The following is a 25,469-nucleotide window of genomic DNA, read 5'->3' as shown; positions in this document are numbered from 1 at the left end:
AATGCAGAATGACTCAACATTAACATCCAACTCCATTGTGAATTTGGATTTACAGAAGCTAAATTAATTATTTATCAGGAGATCCAAGCTTATAGAAATAACACTGGTTAGCTCGTTGTTAGCGATAGCATCGTTATCGTAGACTAATTACTTTTAAAAGCACAACTCACTACTCACCTGGACAGAAACAAGTCGGCAGCCATTTAATGCTTCTTTTGACCCTAAATGTTTGACACAATCTGAAACTTTTGAGAACTTTCTTCTGGCTCGTCCTATAATATGAGGCCTGCGGCACCGGACCAACCCTCTACACCGTCTCAACGCCGGGTAAATCCTCAAGATTATATGACAAATCTTTGTTTTACAGAGACAATACGGATCATATCCTAAATATACGTGTATTTTTGAGTTACCTCGTCTGTTCCGGCCCATTTAGGGCATTAGCTACTCGCTGTGATCCATTTTGCTCTGTTTTGAACCAGAGAAATTCACTTCCTGACCCCCATCTGAATTTCGCGCGTCATCCGGGTCTGAAACCCAGAAATAGCTTTCTTCTTCCCGCTCTTCCAAATAAACCAGATTTGTGCAGTTCATCCCTAATAAGTGCTTTCCTCTGCCTGATTTGTGGCTCTCTGTAGCTCATACATTAGTTACCAGTTTGTGATTAATGTTCTCCTTGGCCGGCTTACTCTTGGTATTCTTTCAGTTTTTTAATAATGGATTGAACAGAGCACTGTGAGTTATTCAAAACTTGAGATGTTGTTTTATAGCATAAATCTTCCTTTAACGTCTCCACACCTTTACTCCTGGTGTTTTTAAGATCCTCTTACTGAGGCCTTCACAAAACATACTGATATTAAATTTTACTAATTAGATGACTTCTGAAGGCAAGTGGGTATGCTTTTATTTGGGGGTATCAGAATACAAATGCATGCCACACTTTTCAGATTTTTATTTGTATTCCCTCACTTCACAGTTATTCACTACTTTGTGTTAGTCTGTCAATGGGAAATAAATATATATGAAAGACAAAGTCGGAAAATGGAAACCTTGAAGCCGGGCTTTCTCTCTGTGTTTTTTTTTTAACTGAGGGAGCCCTGGCTCCTTGACCTTTGACCTGCTGGATCCTCTCACTAATCTGTGTGAAATTATTCCAAACAAGACGAGACCTTCACCTTTAACATGATCCACTGATGTAATATAAAGATTGTCTATAATATAAGCAAATAAAAAGGGATTAACTTCGATTTAAATTATATTCCAGTCGGTGTGATCGAAGATACTTATAGCTACTGTTGCAATAGGGCCGAGCTAATGTGGGGGGATCAGGTTCTGCTGCAGAACCATCAGGAGGAGTGATAAACCGGAGGCTGGACGTGACTCTCTCCTCTCCTCTCCTCCGCAGTGCACTTGCAGCTGAGCAGCTCTCCGGACAGGACCGTCTCCTCCTCCCCTCCTCTCCTTTATATCACTCCTGCCTTTGGCGCTGGCCAGAGTAGCAGCGGCGCTGCTGGAAGGCTGCGGAGACTCTTCCATCCGACTCCACGGTGCGGAGGTTTTCCCGGACACACGCGTGACGGCGCGGACTCTTAATCCCGCTGAATCCCAATCCGACAACAATCCGTGCCTCTGGAATTAAGATGAGCGCTTCTGCCGCACGGCTCTACTCCACATAGCGCCGCGTTTCCCTGCTCCAGATCTGTTTCATGTGACTCCTGCGTACGAAGAAGGATGACTGCTACCTTTCCGCTGGTGATTCTGTGCGCCTTGGTGAGTCGTCGCTTTCCCTGACTTCTGCGGGATTTAGTTATTTAGAAATGCGTGTTATTTATTTTACGCGTCTCCTGTAAAATACACGCAGCTGTAATGCGTTAATAAACTTATTACTGAAGTTTTGCGTAAAAGTTTCCCTGCTCGGGTGTTCATTGAGGGAAAATCCTGCAGGTGTCTCATGCAGGTTAATGTTCGGCACCAAGGTAATGTCACATTACACACTCCAGCCTTTCTGCTGCGTTTCATCCTGGGTAGAAGATGCAAACTGTGCTGCTGGGATTCCCAGAGAACTGGAAATTCTTTGGAGCTACTGTAATTTCTGTAGATTTTGATTTCAAATCTGTATTCTTTTTGAAGTAAAACAGATTCACTCAGCAAGAGTTTGGGACATTTTTCAAGTGTTCTGCATAAAAATCCGGGTTTTAATCAAGAAAGTTAACAATGAAGCATATAGGGGGCTTTCTGCTATGTTCACAGCAGCTGGTCTAATTGGGCTGCAAGGCTCAGTCATCATGCAAACAGCCCTGGATGTGAGGGGACACTGTTATGACAGCTGGTGCAATAGAGTGGCAGCAGTCGCTGCACTTTGGTAGAATTAAATTTAGAAATAAACTCACAAATTGGCCATGAAATTGACCAGAGGACAAACGAAGCACATCACAGCTGTGTTGCTTCATGGCTTAATGGTGGCTCCAATTTTTATTTACCCAACTTGACCTAAATGTGTCTCAGCTGAGTGAAAAATCTTTTTTTGGTGGTCAGGTGGAACGCACACACGGCGTTTGAGGTAAAAACCCAGACTTGTGCAGAAGTGTTGACGGGGAATGACGAGGAAAAGAAGAGCAGAGAAAACGGGAGAGCAGGAATGAGAGGCAGGAGGGGAGATGCTGGCTGCTTGGTACATCTGTTTCTGAATGAAAGCAGAGAGGAGGGGAGCGACCAATGAGAGTCAGGGAAAAAAAGATGTCTCAGCATATGTGAATTAGCTGGAAATGAGGTTTTATTTATTACATAATAAAAGCCACAGGACATGAAAGTGATGCAGGATAATCAAATTTATTTTTCTTCTAAAGAAACTGGTTACAAATTCTTGTCATTTAACTTCAGTTCTTGTGCCAGTGAGTTAAACTGTAAATATGTCAGGAGGGAAAATGAGAAACAAGAGCAGACGAGGAGAAGTAAGAAGTAGAAGCAAGTCATATCAGACAAGACCAATGAGCCTGCAACAGTTTTAAAATAAACGGTGTATTAGAGAAGTTATCCGTCAGAATAAATATGCATGTTTATTTAGGCCTGTCACCATAAAAGATTTTTAATTAAATAAATTGTTCCAGAAGTTATTGTTGCTTTGAGACCATTTATAAGTAATGTAATGGCAAAATACATTACTTACAAATTACTTTTCTTTTAAAAAAAAAAAGAAAAGAAAAGAAAATCTGTAAACTTTAAATTCTAATAAACATTTAACACTGGAACTGGGCGACATTTTAAATATCCAAAATAAATAAACAGAACAAGTAAAATGAACTTTGAAGTCTTTGTAAAGAAAATTTGCACCAAACTGCAGTTTTTAGTTGAAAGAAAGAAAAGATAAATCATGCCAATGGAAATGACTGAGTTTGCTTTAATTTATCATGTGATTAATCAATTTATTGATTATTGTGACAAGTCTATGTATATTTATCTCAAGTGCTGGAGTTACATTTATGGAGAAAGATTGAGTTTAATATGTTTGTGTCAGGAAACGTTGAGTGACAGAGAAGGAGCGCAGGCTTTTAATGCCCAGAAATACTGAAGCTGAAGTGATTGCGTTAATCACAAGCAGAGAGAGGCTGCGTCTAGCTCTCACCTTTGGACGTTAAATAGGACGGGCATCTGGGTAATGTTGTGCATACATGCCTTTATGGCTCCTGCTCAGCCTGAATGCGTTTCAGGTTCATTATTAGAGCTGATGTGCCTTTAGGGGAGCTATTAAGCCAGGTTACATGGCAGGTTAGTGCAAAGTCTTTCCAATACAGGCAGGCATAATGATTTATGGCGAACCTTTACAGAACAGGTTATCCACCTGGCAGTAATCTTTTCCATCAGTTTGCCTATTTGGTGTAATACGTCTGTCTCTATTCTGCCAGGCGACGTTAGCGCTGGCGTCCAAGACGGAGCGGGCGCTGAACGTTGAGTGTGACTCTGGCCAGTTCACCACCGGCGGGGAATGCTGCATGGAGTGTCCACCTGGAGAGGGAGTGGTGAAGGAATGTGGCGCCGCTCAGACTGTCTGCGCTCAGTGTTTGGACAGTGAGTAATGATTTCTCATGGTTTGCACCTCTTTTGTACATGCATGGGCATCGAACTCATCAGGCTCAATACGCGTGACTATCGTTTTCAGGCATGTCAGCAATAAACCTTCTCATTGGCAGGTCCTGACAGATTGATTTGTAAATGCTGGGTCATCCCTAGCTACTGCTTTTGTGCCAATGGGGAATCGATAATGAGGGAAACCACCTCAGAGTCCTGAACAGGGATGGTGGATAGAGACAAATCCAGCCTTCATTCTTATCGTCAAGATGATATCGGTGTTAAAAACAAACAAACAAACAAATGTGACTGTATGGGCGAATTTTTCTGCCATAATTCGAGAGCACACATTTTCAGTCTGAAAGCAGGATTTCATGTCTTTCTTCTCAAAACTTGTAATGCTCGCACTCCAAACTTCTGCTCTCTTTCAAATATTCACTCTGCTTTCTCAAGCTTTTCTCCTCGCGCTCAAAACTTGTCTCTGCTCAGATAGGATCTCCGATTGTCTTTGCTCGCTTGGAACAAAAATGCACCGTTGCCTGGCAACCTCTCAGCCAATGGAATGAAAGTGTTATACTGGGTGCGTTTGTTTCCTTCTAGTCGGTGTCCCTGCATGCTACTATCGACTGTAACAAAAAAGTACCAGTTGCTACAATCTATAGCAGCCGCACTGGCACACCCACTAGAAGGAAACAAACGCACCCAGTACAACACTTGCATTTTCTGAAGTGGTGAGGTGAATAATTAATGAGTAAAATTTGACAAATCCATTTCCTGCTTCATGGTAAGCATGAACATATCTGTATTTACCATGAGACCCCTTCAATGTCCTACTTCCTGTTGGTTATACCCCCTCCTCACCCAACTGTAGTCTTCCTGGCCTGGGATGTGCATCTGTAGCCCTGAAATATTTATTAGTCTCCTCCACTTCTCTCTGTGGTCGAGGGAAACAGGACGAGCGAACCTGCCTCACTTAGTGAAGCATTCAGAGGGGTTTGAAGTGAAAACGGGCTGAATGACCGAGAAAAAAGCATGACGAGACTGTGAATCTCCGGGGATTTCAGGAGGAAGGAAAGTGGAATCACAGGCATGTCTGGTTGAGGTCTGGAGCCGAGCATCAGGAACCGCTCCAAACTGTGGCTGGAGATGAATGAAGTGAGGATAAGCAGAGATTTTACTTCAAAGCAGAGAGAAAACGATTAAAACGGGATGCAGGGGTCTAACACACAACAATGCGCAAAATCAATTCAAAATACTTAAAAAAAAAAAAAAAGGTAAGCAAGGTTTCCCCCAGTTTATTATAAGCCTGGCGGGCCACCAGGCTTTGCTTGTGCCCCCACCAGGCAAAGTATTGCTTATTTATTCAAGTCTTTTTAAAATGTTTGCATTTTTTAAGACTTTATTGTTGGTGTTCAGGAATTACTCTTTCAACCTTTCAATAATACATAATTATCAAGTGATATTTTTAAATTTCCTGTCAAATGTAAAAAAATTTAACTCAAAAACACGACAGGCGGCTGACTGAATGACTGCTGAGGACCAGGCTTAGCAACCACTTGGCGTTCATATGCATTTGAACAATACCAGAGTTCACTTCTACCAAGCTGAAACCTGGATTTTTAGGGGGACCAGAGTTTGCTTTTTGGTCCGGACCTTCTCAAATACGCCAAACGTTCTACAAAAACAAACTAAAGTTCAATCAAAGTGTGAATTTAGTCTGAGAAAGAGCCCCAAACATAAATCTTTAAGCCAAACCTTCACTTCTACATCTTATGATTCGTTCTCCGCTTGAAGTAATGATAGATGGCACTTAACTACACAGACTTTACTTTTTAGATTCTTATTTAACCATAAATGTTTACTATCCAACACCAACCTTCCCCTCTTCCCTTTTCATAAATTTGGGAACATTTAAAGACACCTGTTTCAAATCTGGAGAAGGTCAACCAAAGAAGTGGGACGTTGATTAAACACAGTAAAGTTTAAAACAAAAACAAAAAAAACCCAATTCAACTGTCAAACATCTTTGCAAATGTTGATAATTTATCCTCCCTAAGCAAAAGGTCACCAGTTTATGTGGGACATTTTGTGGAGGGGCAGAAATTTCCAGCGTCACTAAAAGCTTCCACTCAAAAGGGCTGATTGTGAAGATCAGTGAGCAGTTTCAAGGACATCCGCCGCTACATTATTAATGACACTAATGGGACCAAAGAAACAGGAGGGGGGCTGAAGTGGCACATTCAAAGTGCAACAAGCCCCCCACTCACATCTCACTGTCCCATCAACCAGCTTGGTGGCTAAATATGAAAACTCTAAATACTCGTTTCATGGCTCAGCTGGGGACAATTAGAAAGAATCTCATATTTTATTTAAGAAGACACTCCCCGTCTGAGTCTTGATGGCATTTAACTTTCTTCTTTTAGCTCTGGATAAAAGTGCTGACGCATAAATTGGGTCCGCACACCTCGTCTGTGGCTGCATATGGTCACGTTTATAAATGTTTACACGCAGGCACTGTGAAGAGAGCTAAAATGAGCGAGGAAGCAGCCTGCATGCTGGGGGATAATTGATATGAATGAGAAAAGGAGCTTTACTGGTTCAGCTTGACTGCAAAGGAAACAAAAGCTTTCAAGCTCAACTAATTCAAATAATTGTTTACCTTGGAGTTCTGTTGTTTATCTGGAACTCGGTCACTGTCGCTCTCCTCATGCTAACAGGAGCGAGAGGAAACGCCAGATACTAAAAACTTGTCATTTTACTGTATAACGTTTAAAGATATGCGGCTGCCGTCAATCATAACGACTGTCAGCCCTCGGCGTAAACGCAGATTTATTTGCAGCTCACACTTCATACAAGGTAAGAAGACTAACATTAATATACTCTATAAGTACGTATGATTAGAAAGATATCAAATATTGCATTATGGCAAATGCCATAATGTCTAACGGTTGGTAACCATGGAGACAATGCCACACCGTCATGTAGCCTAGCATGTATGGAAGAAAAAGCTGGTTAGCGTCTCGTCTTCTGTACGTTCTTAATGCCGCTCCGGTTCAAGGGGAAACGCTGTTCATGACATAGTGATATAAATCATGTGATGTGAATTCAGGCAAAGTCGGTAATTTGATCAACAGGTGTGGGTCGGTTTCTAAGTTAGCCGTTTCCAATTTTTAAAAATACGGCCGTCTATGATCCTTAATCAGGTGTGTTACGTTAACAGACAAATTAGATCGACTCGAACAAATGGAAATCATGAATAAACTGGCAAAAACAACGTTAGAAAACAATTTCAGTTGCTCCGTCCCTCACTTCTGACCTCCATCATGGCGCCTCGAAGGATTAAGTGACGTAGTTGCAAAGGGTCAATATTTGACGGTACATTGGGAGCAGCACTCACAGCAGTCTCCAGTTAATCTATTTTACTTGACCCTTCCTCCTGCAGCCGTCAGCACTTTGATTACTAAATTATGTTTTTTAGATTAGGTTTGGACTTTCAGCTCCGGACCACCCTCGGAGACCGTTTCCGATTATGTCGCCGTCTAGCTGCCTGAGATTCATTCGAGCAAATCTGCTGGTTGCTTGCACGTCGTCCCCTCTCCTCCATACCTGCCTCCCTATCGTTACCCCCATCTGCTCCTCTCTGTCTGCCTGTATAATGTGACGGGGCCCGGCTGTACCGCTGTTTACAAGGTGTTTAAAACTTCAGCCGCTGCCAACGCTGACTTGCCAGGGAGGTTTAGAAGGAAAAAGAGGAGTGCTGGGACATTGCTGCAGGGGTTTTCACACTGACAATACGCCGTTGCTCAACATGACAAACCCTTAAGCAGTTCTCATGAAAAAAAAAAAAAGAAAAAGGAAAGCAGCACACTCTGGAACATATGGAGAGGCAGATAAGAGTTGTGCAAACGTCCCACACGTCAACGCATGTGGTTTCATTTGCGGTTCAGTAAATCTTGATGATTTATGTCATTGCAAACCAAACAATACGATTCCAACCAGAGTAAACGTAGCAGAGTCCTTGTTTTGTAACTTTGAAAATCAAACCCTGGTGTTAATTAAGTGGTTTAAGAAGCAGCTTTTACATTCATTCCTGTTTCATGGTGTCATGCTGTGAAACTTTCATGACGTACGGATCGTCTTAGGGATCAAAGTGTGCTCCTTTCTGAACCGCAGCTTTCACAAGGTGACCGCTCTCGTGTTTGGCACGTCACAGAAAAACAAAACGCAAAGTGAAGCTGCTCGTGTAATGAATCTGAGCTGCAGGTTTTTCTTTTTTTAAAATCTCCCTCCCATCAGCATCTCAGCTCGCCTCGCATCTTTTTCAACCACTAAGCCATGCTCGTATGGCACATAAACACTTTCTCTCTCTTGCTGTATGCATAATTCAGCAGGCATCCAATTATATCTGAAAATAATTCTATATGAACATGTAATAACAGAACATGCAGCGCCCTGAGGAAGTCTTCAGCGTCAGACCAAGCTAACTTCAGGTCATCACTTCCTCAGTGATGAACTCTCCTAAATCCTCCTGTTGCCAAATGTTCCTGGAGAGCAAATCTGAAGTGTGTGAAGTAATTGAAAAGCAGCGGGCAATTAGTCGCAACAGCTCTTACCCCTTTTTATTCAGCGTGCCTCTCCACATCTCAGCTGTTTTCTAGAGTCGTTATTGCTCACAGTCCTTCCAAAAACCGATGGAAGATGAAGACGTTGTGGACACATTGTCAACTTTTTATTTTAGTTATAAACGTTGCCAAGAAGGCAGCATGGTGGCGCAGCATTGGAAACTGAAATAACAACTTGCAGTGCTACTTTACATGCTGTTTGCTAGCAGGAATTCTGATTGGCTGTAAATAATGGAGACTTCCTGGCTGATTTCCGCTATACAACTAAGTTATATAAATCACAAAACAGTCAGAAGCAGCTTTTTCAATACAATCCTGTAGTTGAAATGTAAATAAAATATTTTTAGTCTCTCAACAGGCTAGTCACTATCTGGAATCTTAACCAGAAGTAGAAATATATTTGTTTTTACGATTGTTTGGGTCCCCATTAGCCGTTGCCGTGACAATGGCTACACTTCCTGGAATCCACATCATAAAATCCCCAAATTATAATTAAAACAGCCACTTAATATAACAGTAATAACATGGCATATTGATTCATAAATGTAACATTTATAATTCTTAATAAAAATGGTACCATTATAATTCATATTATTCCGCAATATTATGACAAATTTAATCTCATGTGACATTTCTAACACTTCGCATTGTTATTGTGGAGAACAGAAACAAAACTAACAGAGGTGCCTAAAACTAAACCTTTGCATGTTCTTCTTGTTTAAGCCAAAGCAACACAGCTGACTTTTACAGGAAGTTAGAAAAGTTGCATGTAAGTTTATAAACGATGAAATGACAAACGATAATCTCTCACTTTGTTGAGAAGTTTTCACAACTGGAATAGTTGATGATGTTTATTAGAAATGTGTCATATGTCGACAGTGTGTGTTCAAAGTGAATGCATTAATGCCGTGGAAACCTTTTAATGTTAAATATTGAAGCAAAATACTCTGGAAAATGGTTAAAGATATTTAGTTATTACGAATAAGAATTGTTGAAAGTTGTGATTACTTCCTAATATATACCGAACCCATTCATTTGAATTATTCTATCACAATTTGTGCTTTTAAAAACAACTTTTTAGTGCAAATTACTTCTGCAACATTACATTTTTCTTACCACAGACTGAGCTGCATTCCCATTGTCTCATTTCTAATTCCAGAATTCAATAAAACATTTCTTTACTGCGGTATATTTGGGTAGTTTTCACTGAAATATTCCTTGTAGTCCACTCTATGGTAACTCGTGATCAGAACTGATCAAACAGGGTTATAAGACTGAAGCACTTCCTATGATAGTCTTGTTTTCAAGTTTACAAGTCATTCAAGTGAGCAGTTCAGGATCTCTGACTCATGAGCCAGATTTGATCCAAATCTGCAGAATAGCAAAATGAGTAAGATTTACAGCAAGAGGGCGTAACTTTCTTTAAAATTGACTAATGTTTAATTCTAGGTTAAGTCTGAGTATTTGCACAGGCTGGATTTTACTTGTTGTGTTTGACTGAGGCTGTAGACGTTTACTCAGCGCAGCACAAACACATGCAGATCGATATCATAATTAGGAACCCGAGGCTTTTGACTCGCTAGCTGACAAGAGCACCTTTCTTGTCCTGCAGCACAAATCACTGAGAGCCCTGTGGATCAATGTGTCCTTCCTGCTAATGAATGTGCAGTAAACATGATTAATGCCATTGGATTCACTGTTTATCTCTGTTTTATCTTCTCATATTCCATCGGCTCTTCTTACTTTTCCTCTGGTTTCTGACCTGCAGGTGAGACCTACTCAGAGAACTACAGCCACACGGAGAAGTGCAAACCGTGCACTCAGTGTACCGGCCTGATGCGGATGGAGACTCCCTGCACCGACTCCAATGACGCCAAATGCGTCTGCAAGTACAACTTCTACTTCAACAGCGTCTCTGGACGATGCGAGCCATGCACTGTGTGCCCGCTGGGACAGGGCGTTTACTCGCACTGCGACGCTTACCACGATACCATATGTGAGGAGTGTGTGGACGAGACGTTTTCTGACCGGGAGAGCTACCTGGAACCCTGTTTACCCTGCACCATCTGCGAGGAAGACATCGAGACTCAGCTGGCTGAGTGCACGCCCACCAGTGACTCCGTCTGCCACAGTAAGCCTGCTGCTTGAATTTCTGACTCCAAGCTACTCTCATACCAATATTGACAAATCCTTCATGCATGTGTGACATGCAGTTGCATCAGTTTTTGAGTTTGTGAGCTTTAGAAGTGACTTAATTCTAAATTTCTGAGGGCAGAGAGATGTTATGGCTGTTCAAAAGACAGGCCTAGTTTTTGAATTAGTCATTTTTAGGAAAGGACCCTTAAAAAATAATCGGTAGCTGTTTTTCCACTACAAATGTGTGCAGAACTTTGTCGATATTCCACTAATGTTGAAAAAACACAATTTCATAATTGAGATGTTTCCATTAAGTAGGAAACACAAATTAAAATCACACGTGAATAAGTTTGTTCACGCGATAAGTCATTAAAAAATGCGCCGCTCTGTCATCTTCCAACTACTTCCTGTCGTCTTCTTCATCTTTTCCGGCAGTAGTAATGTCCAGCTGTTGATCCTGACTTATGTGATGCAAAAAAAATGTTTCCATTACAGTTTTGCAAAATACACAAATTTTGATACAGCCAAAACAAACCCAACACCTCATCAAACTGTTTTGTGTTTTCATTTAGCAATTTTATTTTCATAATCCCCATTTATGCAATTTTAAGACAAATAGAAATCGATCTGCTGCCCGGAACGACGGGGAATAAACGGATATTTGTGTCAGAATTAGCATTTTGAAGTGACTTTTTGACCTGGATTCAGTTTGTTGTTTTTGCCATCAGCGATGTGCTTCCAGAAGCTGCTGAGTTGTTTTGGCTCAGCCTCTCAATGAAAATTAATCAAGGTCTGAGAATGCATCTGATTTGGTCTAAAAGACGAGATAAAATCCCAAATAATGATGCAACCCACAACACAGACAGAACAGTTTGCACTCTGTACTTACATTAGTTTCCCGGGGATGCACTCAGGTCTTTTTCTCATCTCAGTTAAAGAAATCTTCTCTATTCTAACTGTTGAATATTATTTGGTTTGTATAAGGCCTGACCTGAGCAGGTGGTTAGTCTTTAACACTTACTAGGCATGACAGCAGCTTCACCCAAACACACGAGACGTTTCCAGCCCACAAAGTGCCGTAAGTTATTTCAGATCGGCCTCATATAATTCTCAATCACACTTGAACAAAACCAGCAGGAGCGACCTGCACGTGCGTCTGCGTGAACATGCGCGGTGAAAGGTCGGGCTTGGTCAGCTGGAAGTTGAAAGTTTTAGCATTAAAAGGTCAAAGATTGCAGCAGTGTCAACAGAGAGATGATCAATAACCCGCACAGCCACAAAAAACAGTGCCAAGCTTTTTGTCCAGAGGTAAAGGTGGCTTGAAAACCCAGGAAGCTGTAAATTCACACGGGTCAGGCGAGGTGGGGAACTGACTTCAGCGTTGCCTTGGGTGGCGGTGCTGACTTCTTGGAAGAAAAAACTGTAAAACAATAACTCCCTCTTGCTGAAAGTTTCATAGATTGTACACTTCATATGCTTGCTTTCAGTTCTGAGAAAGTTAGAAAGCTAGAAGATCTTTTAACACTTTATTGTTAACGTGCAAAAGGTCAAACTGCAAAAACACAAAATGTTACCAAGCAGTTTCATCTAGTTTCTAGTCCAAATATTTCAGTTCACTTGAAATAAGACAAAACTAACTTAGAAGCAACTTTTCAGCAAGATATAGAAGCTTAGTATTGATAAAAAAGTAATAGTTTAGATTATTTCACTTATAACATTGGAAAAATGTGTTTTTATAAGTAGAACTAGTACTTCTTCCATCAATATTAAGGAATTAAGCTCCTGTTTCTTGTTGAAACTTTACTTGTAAGTTAAGTGTCTTATTTCAAATTTACTAAAATAATTGCATTAGAAACGAGACAAAAATACTTTGTGTTTTTGCAGTGCACATAAATGGTTTAAATTCTTTCTTCAATCAACTGTAATCACACTGAATGCGTAGAAACGGAGGACTGAATGATAAGATCTGGACGTGTTGATATTGTGGAGGAAGAGCAAATAAATTTTCATCCAGTCTGCACCAATATTTACCTTTATGCAAACTCAAATTCACTCTCTGCTGCATTTTATGTTGCATGCCACCAGTTTCCATAAATACAGCCAAACCCCGGCTTACAAAACATCGATGTACATGAGCTACAATGCAGCCTCTTGCTGCCCATTTGTTGCCCACCCAGGCTGCTCGACTTTGACCCGCCTGATGGCACGATAGCAGCCATAATGGTAGATGCTAGAGATGGCATCATAAGTGACCTTATGAAAGGAAAGTCCTGTTAAACAGCGAGTTCGTTCCTGTGGGGATAATGGCTGCAGACACACATGCTGTGATGGTGTTACCAAACCTTCATGGTGGTCCTTGATAAAGATTTTTTTCCTGCAGCAAACATAAAAATAAGTTACTCATCTGGGACTCACTTCCTGTTTCTGAATTCATTGAAACACACGAGAAGTACTTTTAATTTCGTGTCGGAGTCTTTCTTGAACTTTGCACACGCTGTAGTGAAGATGCGAATCCCCACTTCATATCCAGCTGTCAGCAAGTGTCAGTTACACAAAGCAGCGACAGAGATGGAGAAAGACAAAGGGGCAGCGATGAAAACAGACGGAGAGCTGCAGCATGTGCTGTGCTGGTGTTCTACGGTGAACGGGGTCGATATGAGTCCTGGGATTTCTTCTGCTCGCGCTCAGGTTTCGCTGAGTGACCTCTGAGAGCACACAAACACACACACACACATGACTTTAGGACACACACACGCTCTCTCTCTTGTACAAGGTTTAGACTCTTTATGAGCGTTCGGAATCAATAGAGCTGGTAGAGATATGGACTTATAATTTTATCGTGATATTTTGTGGTTCTATTGTGATAACGATAAAGGTTATGATTTAAAAAAGATTTATTACTTAATTTTTAGGTAATAAATAGTTTAGCAGGATGGTGACTGCATGGCACAGCATTTAACAAATAAGCTTCTTCAGAACAAAAAAAAATATTTATATCACTAAGCAGCACACAGTAACTGCATTTAATTATATTTTTTATTTCATTCGTGGAACTAAAAGTGGAGAAAATACTAAAATAACATTTTTAATCAAACTGTTTTGTTTTCACTGCAAAAACACAAAATCTTACCCAGTATTTTTGTCTTGTTTCTCGTTTCTTTTAATTTTGTCTAATTTCAAGTGTACTAACTTAAAAGTAATTTTTCAGCAAGATATTGGAGCTTAATTTAAGTAATTTCTTATTGACTTATTTTGTTTGTATTTCCCTTTAATTCATGTAAAGCACTTTGAATTGTCTTGTTGCTGAAAATGTGCTATATAAATAAAGTTACCTAACTTTACCCTAATACTGTAACATTTGTAAACTTACAGCATAGGAAAAATGTCTTGCTATAAGTGAAAAATTCAGCCAATGGATCTAGTAATTTTTTAATCAATATTAAGGGATTATTGACTTAAAATTATCTCCCATATCTTGCTGAAAAGTTAGTTTTGTCTTATTTAAAGTGTACTAAGATATTTGCACTAAAACTAGACCAAAAATACTTGGTAAGATTTTGTGTTTTTCCAGAATTTTATCATAACAATAAATAAAAAATTCTTATTGTGCCAAGACTTTTTCACAGCTAATAACTAAAAAACGACACGAAGAACGCGCGCTCTCTTCTCTTCCTCCTGCCAAGTGTAATTCCACTTTTGCATTTTTCATTAAACTCCGGCTGTTGCACACATGTGAACTTTTTTTTGATCTGCAAACCGACATTCTCCGTTCAGCTGAATATCTTGGTGCTGCTCGGTTTGGAAAGTTTCAGCATGTGTTGGAGTGTTTGTCCTGAGGAGCAGTGAAGATTGAACACGCAGATAACGCCAGACTCTCTTTATTAGAGAGTCCATCACCTCCCGTCTCTTCCCACAGTGGCCCTCGAGTGGACAGGCGAGTGGAGAGATGGAAGCTGTCCAGTGTGCATTCAGTGTCTTTGCCGCTGCAGTATAATTACTCCTTCTAATCAGAACACTTTACAGCAGCTTCTCTGTTCATCTGCACCCCCTCCCCACTTTCTTCTAACACTCTGCCTCTCTGTCTGCCCTCCCCTCCACTCTTTCTATTAATGCTCCCAAACAGAAGACAGAGCGCTCACTTGAATAATTTGTAGCATGAGTGTACATGTGTGTGTGTGTGATGCATGCACGCCAGGCAGTTGTGATAGAGGCTCAGCTGAGACAGAAGGAGAGTGTTTGGCGGCTGATAAAGAGGTCTTTGTACGTTTTGCAGAGCCTGATAGTTGCTCATCTTCACCCTGAACTGGCAGAAGCCGAGACATCAACCTCTGTGAAAGACCCTGGGGTTAAATTCACCATAAAGACCTCAGTGACTCGTAAAAATTAAATAATTTTCCTCCTCGCTCTTGTGTCCACACCCCGGTAATAAACATATCCCCGACGCAGCTCCACTCATAAAAATCCCAGGCTAGTTTTATTCGGTTTCATGAGCGTTTCAAACCGGCCGAAGCCAAACTGGGATAGTTAAAGGTTCAGCTGCACCTTTCAGCCCCCCTGTTCGGCCTCGGGCCTGCGCTCCGGTCTGCGGCCAGCTGAGTTTGAGTCTGCAGATCGGAGAAATATAAAAATAAGAAAGAAGCTATAAAGACGCAGCACCCTGCGCTCTCACCTTCAATCTTATGTGACACATGCTGTGAGAAGATCAGTGGTTTTGGTCAAAACGATACAATTAACGAGTCCTGAGGTCCAGTAATCTCAACAGTTTTCTTTATACAGGCAATGCTTCAATTTTTTGGGTTAAAGCTAAAGTATGTAACTTTTTACATAAATTATTTTTATTATTTTCATGTCGTGACAGTACGACAGATGAACTGTGAAAAAATCATCTGCCTTCACCCAGTGCTCCCAGTAATAACAGCAGAAATACACCAGCAAGTCAGAAACAACCAATCAAAGCCAGGAGGAGGGTCTTAGTGCTGTCAATCACTCTAGTGCTCACCTGCTCACACCTGCTTTTTGCTAAGTTACAGACGGTTCACCACAACACAGACTGCCACAAATGCTAATCCCAGTTAGCATAGCCACAAATGATGGCAGGTAAATAGTTTTTCTTTAACAATAATTAGTTTCTCCTAACACATTTAGCAACACGTACACAATAGTGATTGACAGCGCTAAGACACTCCTCCTGGGTCTGATTGGTTGTTTTTGACTGGGATTGTTGCATTTTAGCAGAACGCAACGGTAGGATGTGGAGGAGCTCGATTTATTTCCACACATTATTTCATTCCATACTGTCACAATATGGTGAGAGTTTTAATAAATATAAAATATATATATATTTTAAAACTTGCATTCTGCAACTTTAGAGGCAACTAATAAATCATTTCATTTTTTTAATACATTGTTTTATAGTCAACATAAATGTTGTGGGTTTGAGTTTTTCCTGTTTTATTGCTAATCTATATAGATTAAACTTAATGGTAGCATGTCTGGGAAGCCTTGGGCCGACAAACTGCTCATTAATAATTTAGTTCAGACATAATTTAAAACCTATTCCACATACAGCCTCCCAAAACAAACCACCAATGTGACAGAGAAACAGATTAAGATCAGCTTTGTTCATCACCAGCAACAAAAGCATGCTACGCTAATGTAGCCTGTGAACTTTTCCTTTGAAATATTTAAGACAATAAAATTAAATGCTGCTAAAAAGAGTGATAAATAGATAAGCAGGATAAAACATAAGTATGAGCATCAAATCTTTTACACAGGATATCTGTGGAAGGGATTTTCGTCGAGTATATTTGAGAGAGAACCAGAGACAAGAACTTCTCTCACAAACTCCCCATAAAGTTATTCTATCCGCTCACCTTCACATCTTTTTTTTCACACCATCCATTCACAATTTATTCTATTTGCAAGCTCATGTTGCATTGCTAATAGCATTACCCAGCGCGGCATTAGCTGGATGATGTATGGCAGAGCTGAGGAAACCTGACTACATCCGAGGAAAGGTCAAGAAATGCATGTAATACAGACGCCCGTGTTTCGACTTCTCTAAACAATCCCTCCTTTCAGACGGATTCAAATCAATACCGTTGCTGTAAATAGCTTTCTGCATTCTGCATGTTTCTAAGTATGGCATGCACATGTGCTGACTTTCTGCCTTCTGAGAGATGTTTTCCACAGTTCAGGAAACCAAACAGGTGCAGGTCGTCCCATCACTGCTGCACTGAAAGACTTCTCAATATGCACACTTAATTACAAACAGAAACTTTATGTCTACGTAAGCTGCCCCTTAGGTTCCCATTGGACTATTTAATGCAGAACCGTTTGTAAATTATGCAGCGAATCAATGTGGAGGAGCTTTACAGTCTGTCATGTCAGTAAAAACAGAATAAGTGCAGCAAGTATCTGTAATGGTCAACTAATATTCTAATGGGCCACGTCGGTCTTCAATGTAATCAATTATATAACGTTAACAATCTTTAAGTGGATTTTTTTCATGAGATGGCCCACTAAGTCGATATACAAGGATGATGGGACTTTAATTTCTGCTGCTGTTACCTTACTCTAGTACTAGAGGAATGTATAAAGTATTTGGTTGATTCCTACTTATTTTGGGTCAACATCAGTAAAACTGTTTATTCAGGGGGAAAAAACAAGATATTGTTTCTCAAAATGCATTTCTGTTCAATTATTCAGTGAGAGATTTCAGTTGTTACCAGTGAATAAGAGTGGAAACACATTTAAAAACAAATAAAAATGCTTAACCCAAACTACCTAAGCATTGATTATTAGCAGTTACCTAAGTAATGATGCTAAAATAAACTGATGGGGATCAACTATTGATCCTGATTGATCCTGATTGTTCCTGTTAAAACAATGAATATGTTCCACCATTAAAATCTAATTTAACTATAATTGGGACTTGGAACATATTTTAAAATGAAGAAAAGTGAATATAAGCAGCTAACTGATAACTATGCAACTAATAAAACAATATAATTTGCTTTTCTAGCATTCCATATAACGTAAGAACTACAACTAAATTTGGTAGCACTGAATTTAGATTTAAATCAAGGAAAACATTTTCTAATTCTATCCAAATATGATTGTTTATTTGAACTGTACAGTCGTGTTAAATCAAACTTTGAAATATTTTCAGTCAAATAAAGAAATAATTTTCATCAAAATGTTGCCTAAATTCAATCTTCTCCTCTGATCTTGCATGAATAAAATAATGGAAAGATTTCACAAAAATAACAAAAACAGATTTATTGATTCACGGCGTAAATTTGTCATAAGCAAAGTATCATCAGCATAAAGTTGCTACAAATCATTTTGCTCAATTTTCTATGGTAAATTCCAATTTTGGAAACATTAGGGAATCCCGTTTTTCTTAAATTCTTTCCTTTTTTATTCATTAATGCATTCTTACTTTACGTTTTTCAAACGTTTTCTATACTTTTAAGCAAGGATTAAAATGTACTGTTAGTCTTTGGGCTGAAACAAGCTTTCAGAAGCAGCTTTAGACAATTCAGAAGCTCTCAGGCAAACAATCTGTGAAGGACAGAGCTTCTCCAGTACCGAGGACATTACTGCCTCATCTTCTGGTAGTTGGAGCTCATAGGTCAAAGGTCACATTGCCAGGAGGCTGCAGTGTTACAAGCTTCATAGCTTCTGCAAAGCCACAGCAACACTGTGGTAATCACTGAGGAACAATTACAACCCACAGTTTGAAATGTCAATAAAAATCTAAGATTGTACCCAGAATTCATCAGAGCTGATAAGGAGAAAGTCAAACTGGAGAAAAGTGATCCTTACAGCTAATCTTCTGGAAAACACTGTGACTTACTCTGGATAAGCTTCAGGCTTTCCTGTGATTTCTTTGAGTTATTTCTGCACTGGAAAATAAACATTCGCAAGACAAGATGTTCCAGATTTTATTTGATGTGGTGGTGATTAAAAACCAGAACACACACTGCACCGATAGACCTCAGGCTTCATTCAGCTGGAAATGAATTATAACGATAACATCAAAATTATATTAAAGCTGCAGTATGTAACTTTTACACGTTTTTTTCACTATATGCACTGCTCCCGGTCAAAAACCACCAATCAGAGGCAAGAGGAGGGTCTTAGCGCCGCCAATTACTGTTGTGTACTTACTGCTAAACGTTTTAATGGCGGAGAAACAACTTGAAGTTACAGGAAAACTGTTTATCCACCATCACTGGTGGCCATGCTAACTAGCCTTAGCTAGTTTGTGGTATGTTGTGGTGAACCAGCCTTAGTGTAGCAGAGAGCAAAGGGTGGGCATGAGAGTGATTGACAGCGCTAAGACCCTCCTCCTGGCTCTGATTGGTTGTTTCTCAATAGAATAGAATAGAATATACTTTATTAAGTGGAAAAGAAGTCTTGTGGAAATTGCTTGTTTGTTGACAAGCTACTCCATCTAAGATTTTAAATACTAATAACACAAATACAACCATAAGATATAAAGTTTACATATAGGCTACATAAGAGACATGTAAGTAATTCATTATGAGTGAATGTGAATAAATAAAGCATCCACATGCAATGATGTTAATCTAAAAATAATCTATAAATGAGTGCAGAGAAAATTAGGCATATTAGACATATACAGCTCTGGAAAAGAATTAAGAAAATATTATCAGTTTCTCTGATTTTACTTTTTATAGGTATTTGTTTGAGTAAAGTGAACATTGCTCTTTTATTCTATGAACTACTGAGAACATGTTTCCGAAATTCCAGGCAAAAATGTATTTATTCGTATTTAGTGTTTAAAATGAGAAATGGTTAAAATAATAAAAAGGTGCAGTGCTTCCAGTTTTCAAATAATGCAAAGAAAACAAGTTCATATTCGTTTAGAAACCACAGTACTAATGTTTTAACTCAAGAAGAGTTTAGAAACCAATATTTGGTGGAAAAGCCAGGAGGTTTTCAATGGGCTCTTCATTATTTTCCCAAATCTGTATATATGGTGTATTTCTGCAGTTAGTACTGGGAGCACTAGGAGAAGGCAGAGAAGCTTGACATAACAAATATGTAAAACCACTTTTTATAAAAGTTAAACACTGCAGCTTTAATGACACTTTTAATTGTTCTAATAATGCTCAACAAAGCCAGAAGCATTGCGGGCCGAGTCCCCCGGTCTTCAGCAGCCTTGAACGAAGCCCTGGGAGTCGCCACAGGGTTAATCCCATGAGGGGCCAGAACAAAGCTAATGGAGAGCAGCCCAAGGTTCTGCTGGGAGTTCAAGGCTCCGATCAGAACCAGGCTCCACATTCTCCTTCCCCAACTGTCGGCTGAGCTCAAAGACGTTTTGGGCTTTCCCTCAATCTGCTTCTATATTCCCCGAGGGGACAGATAATCAAGTGAACTTTCGGACCATCTCACAGGATCAGCACGTTGTTTCAGAAAAAGGTAAGCACTATGACGTTAAACCGATTGGGACTAATGTCTGCTGGTGTGGGCGGCTTGCAACACGAAGATGGGAAATTACAAAGTCATTGAAGAGGAAACAGGACAATCTATGAAGCTTGATGTCTCTGCAGGCTTTGCGATGACAGAAACCAGATCCCTTCAGTAGCAGTGATCTGCCAATATCTCTGGCCTTAGCACAGGCTTCTGCCAGAAAGATGACCTCCACATTCAGTTTTCCAAGGACCCATATGGCCTTAAGGTCATGCAACGCGCAGACATCACACAGATCAGCATGCGATGAGATGGGCCGGTAGATGTCATAAATTTGCCACCCCCTCCTTCCTGTCGGTGCTGAGAAACATTCCTTCTTCCTGCTCACAGCAACTTCTCCAGATCCCATCCGTCTATCAGAGGCAGCTGCTGCATCAGACATCTGGTTGCACACTAATCACCACCAAGTCTACAAGCTCTGTGTCATCAAAACAAGATTTCTATCTCTTACAAACTGTTGAATAAATATACATATTTTATTCTGGAGGTTCAATTGATCTCCTCCACATTCACGAGAAACATCCAATGAACATTTAACTTTTACAAAAATATGTTTTCTACATATTTCTGAAAACTGCTACCATGTTGTGACAGTATGTTATGAGGCAGATAATCTGTTGCCGTTTGAAGAAATACACCAAAAACAACCAATTAGGTCTCAGCGCTGTCAATCATCCTTGTGTATGTGACAGTTCAACGTACTAACTTACAGTTACCTGCCGTCATCGTTTGCTATTATAATTAGCCTTAGCATTTGTGGCAGGCAGCGCGTACACAAGTGTGATTGATTTCACTGAAACCCGCCTCCTGGCTCTGATTGGTTGTTTCTAGTTAACACCGCGAGAAGGCAGAGGAACTAAATTTTTTTACAGATTATCTGTCTCATAGCATACTGTCATGACATAGTGACAGTTTCAACTAAAATATTAAAAAAATGTTTTAATAAAAGTTACTTACTGGAGCTTTAAAACGTTTTGGGCTTTCCAGTATGGGGAACACAATGTAGAAATTTTACAATAACTGCATGTGTCACATACAGTACATTCATTGACATTTAGATAAAAATAAGACTTTACAGAGTCTTACAATGAATCAATTTTGTATCTCAGTAATATAACTCAAAAATGTAGAAAGATCCAGCCTTTAATTGAAGTTAGTTTGTTTAATGGAGGGGAAAATCCTCCATTAAGGAATACTTGTTTTAACTAAATCAATGGAAGCACAATTATTGGTGATTTCGCTGTGTGAAGGAAAAATTTAGTAACAATGTTTAAATAAATTTGAATGTACACTTTATGATGTTTTTATTAAAGGTTTGCACTCAGTTGCAGCTCAACAGGACATATGCTCTTCTGACCCTCCTAAAATAAGTGAAGTACAGGGTGTTCAGCAGTTAGAAATGTGAGACTTGGCTAAAGTGATAAGCCTAGTTAGTAGAAATTCAGTTTCTAGTATCTGTTTAGGCATCAGCAGAGAGGCTTTTTGGAGAAACGCCTAAAGTTGAGCTGTGAATGTGTATGCAACCCTGCTCCACTGCAACTTACAGATAAGTAACGTATAGATTTTTGCCTGACACTTGAGCCAGGGGGTGTGACTAGGTAATGTGTGATGTATCCTATGTAAATGAGGGGACGTTCAGCCCCAAGTCAGAACTCATCCGATTCTCACTGAGATGTGAGCTTTGTATGTTTTCTCCATTTGCAAATGTTAATTAAAGCTGTGTTTGATCTCTCTTATAGCTGGAGTTAATCTCGAATTTTGTGCAACTTAACAGCTGTTAGTGTCAATACCAGAAACAACAAACAGCAGTTAGTCATCTAAAAGAGTCTGACCTTTGACTTTCCTGCAGACCAGTGTCTTTTTGGTTTGGTGAATTATTTCTACTTGGCCATATGTTTCTGCTGAAACATATAGAATACATTTTTTAAATATTGTAGTACTTCAACTGGTTTGTAGAACTTTTCACCTTAACGAGGTTCCCAAGGCCTTGAAATTAACCTTTTCTCCTCTGTTTTCCTCCATACAGACCCAAACATGCCCACAGACTTTCCAATCATAAACAGCGAAGCATCGATTTTTCCCGATTACCCCGACCAGGAAGGCTCGATCAGCCCGTTCCCGAGCGGAGAGACGACCACGTCCAACGGCGGCGCTCCTCACTTCCTCGGCCGGGGCTTCAACGAAAACCTCATCCCGATTTACTGCTCAATCCTGGCTGCTGGTGTGGTCGGCCTGGTGGCATACTTCGTGTTTAAGAGGTCAGTCAAAAGGTTTCTGAATGAAAAACCAATTTGGTTTTGGTACCTCAGGTGCTAAGCTGTTCAGTGATTTATAAACTAACAACAGTATTTTAAAGTCTGTTCTCTGAGCTATGCGAAGCCAGCGGAAGGACTTTAGATCTGGTTGATGTGCTCTGTCTTCCTGGTTGTAGTCAGAACAGCAGCAGCAGCAGCACTCTGGTTCAATTCTCTGATTGATTTTTTAGGACCTGAGAAGACACTGTTGCAGTAATCAATGTGACTAAAGATAAACGCATGGATGAGTTTCTCTAGGTCGCGTATCAAACCAAATCCGGCCCGCCGTAGCTTTTTATGTGGCCCTCTAGATTCTAGACTAAACACTAAATGTGCTTAAATATTATGTTTATCAGTCAAATCAATGCAGTTTTTATCCGTTTACTGCCAAATTATATCAATCAGTTCCTCCAGTTTCTAGAGAATTATCGTGGAAATTCACACAAAATCAACAAATCCCTGCACTTTATTGTGCTAATGCATAATTGGGAGTTTATTGCACATTTTCTCAAAAAATATTAAATTTTAAAGAGTTTATTGATATTTTAACAATTTGTGAACAGGTTTTATCAATACATTCTGGAACAATCAGCCCTTTAAGAGCATTCAGGATCTTGATTTGGCCCAAAATGAAAAAGAGTTTGACACCGCTGCTCTAGATCATCGGTCCTCTAATCCTGGAAATGTTCTTCAGGTGATAGAAGACCGACTTTGTAACGGTCTTCATGTGGCTCTGAAGGTTCAGGTCAGAGTCCATCACTACTCCCAGGTTTCGGGCCTCATCGCTGGTGTTTAGCTGTAATAACTGAACCTTTGGGTTGATTCTAGATCGTTCCTCTTTAGGTCCAAAGAGGGAGAAAAAACATTTACACTGAAGTGAATAAATATTCAGTCCAGCTGTGGCTGGAGGGAATTTGATCAATTTCTTTAAACGAGCCATGATTATGTTTTCCTTCAAGGAAGAAAAAACAAAACTTTATGCATTACAGCGATCACAGATTGCTGAGGACATGAGGCTGCAGCTCCAATCTATCCTACTGACAGATACAAATTCAGGCAGACACACATTTGAAGCAAGTAAACAAGCTGATTAGATGCATTGATTGTCTGAAACATGCCAACCAAGGGAAATTTGAGTGCCACACACATCTGCTCCACATTTGCTCTTCGTCATGCACAAACAAATGATAAAATGCTGTGAGTTTGACAACAGACTGACATTTAGAAGAGGTGTTAACTGCTCTGTTTCATTCAAAACGTCCTGAATTTTTAAATCGTTAATTTGTGAGTTATCTCATGCAACTTCGGAGAACTGGTTACATTTATTCACACATTATATGACTGTACATTTAGTTAACGCTTAGATAAAAATGTAAAGATTGCTGTGATTGTTGTCAGTTGAGTTGGTTGATGAATTGGATGATTATTGCAGGTTTTACAGGAACTTTCCACTGAATATTAGGCAGATAAAAAACACATCAAAGAGCCTTGAATGCATCCTAAATGAGCGATGTCTGATTCAATCTTCTAAAACTATTACCTTAGTGACAAATATACAATCAAAACTGCCTTGTGTGCTGCAGCATAAGCAATGGAAAATGTGTTTATTTGATTGTGAAGTTGGTGCAATCAAATATAGATGTTGCTCCTTGAAAACATGTTTGTTTGTAGAAATTAGGCTCTATGTTGTTATGTCCAATTATTTCCTGGCAAACAAATAATGGCTGTCATCTTTTTTCCCCTTTTTGCCAAAATCAGTATTCAAAGCAGTGTTATTAATCTCTTAATTAAAAGAAAATGCAGAATTATGTTTTAATAGCTGTGATGTTGCATCAGCATTGAGGCCAAAGGAGTACTACACTACAAAAACACAAAATCCTATCAAGTAATTTATCAAATATCTTAGTAGACTTGAAATAACTTTTCAGCAAGATATAAAGGCTTATTTTAATAAAATTAATTCCTTAATATTGATGAAATAGTACTTGTTTTATTGGTAGATAAATTAACTTACACTTTGGGAAAATGTCTTGTTACAAGTGAAATAATCTGCCAATGGAACTAGAACTTTTTCATCAATATTAAGGAATTGTTTACTTAAAACAAGCCTCTATATCTTGCTAGAAAGTTTCCTGTAAGTTACTTTTGTCTTATTTCAAGTGTACTAGGATATTTGTACTAGAAACTATTCCAAAACTACTTGGTAAGATTTTGTTTTTACAGTGTAGACCAAGACTGAAGTTTGCAATCTCCCTATAGATGCCACGATACTGGAGGTACAGCTACTTTAAAATCATGCAAATTGCTCAGTTACACAAAAATATAGCAAGAGTCAAGTTTGTAAAAACAAACATCTATGCAAATTAAAAAGACCTCAACCAAATTTCATCAAGAATTAAGTATGGTTTTGTGTTTCACTTATTCACAGGTGGAATAGCTGCAAGCAAAACAAGCAACCAGCTAATAACCGTGCGGCTACAAACAACCAGATGGTAACACCGGAGGGAGAGAAGCTGCACAGCGACAGCGGCATCTCAGTCGACACTCAGAGTCTGCAGGAGCAGCAGCAGCACGCACAGGCTGAAGCCCAGCCTCAGCCGTCACGCTCACACACACTGGAGCAAATAGGTAAGCTCTCAGGTTTGCACCAAAACACTGCCATTAAGGTGAAAGCATTTTCAGAAACTTAGATGAAAGCCAAATAATACCACCCTGAAAATGTGCCTTTTTATGCTTTGTGGATACTATTATTAAGGTTGGAAAAGTGGTTTCTCTTTGCCTTGATACAGCATGCTGAAGGTTTTACAGCTATATTACATGGAAATAATGATCTGGAGGTTCCACTTCA

General features: G+C 39.6%; 1 protein-coding gene across 1 annotated transcript in view; it reads left to right on the top strand.

Moving 5' to 3' along the window:
• Positions 1-1,357: 1,357 nt before the first annotated feature.
• The window catches only part of ngfra (nerve growth factor receptor a (TNFR superfamily, member 16)), a 36,892-nt gene continuing 12,780 nt past the window's right edge, over positions 1,358-25,469 (top strand). The window contains exons 1-5 of the mRNA XM_028042003.1: positions 1,358-1,770; positions 3,903-4,065; positions 10,456-10,818; positions 22,354-22,585; positions 25,050-25,249. Of these exons, the coding sequence (XP_027897804.1) occupies positions 1,732-1,770; positions 3,903-4,065; positions 10,456-10,818; positions 22,354-22,585; positions 25,050-25,249 (997 nt within the window). The 5' untranslated portion in view covers positions 1,358-1,731. The remainder of the gene's footprint in view (positions 1,771-3,902; positions 4,066-10,455; positions 10,819-22,353; positions 22,586-25,049; positions 25,250-25,469) is intronic.

This window comes from Xiphophorus couchianus, chromosome 16 (assembly GCF_001444195.1).
Source record: "Xiphophorus couchianus chromosome 16, X_couchianus-1.0, whole genome shotgun sequence".
Lineage (NCBI taxonomy): Eukaryota > Metazoa > Chordata > Actinopteri > Cyprinodontiformes > Poeciliidae > Xiphophorus > Xiphophorus couchianus.
This window is presented reverse-complemented; position numbering and strand designations above follow the sequence as displayed.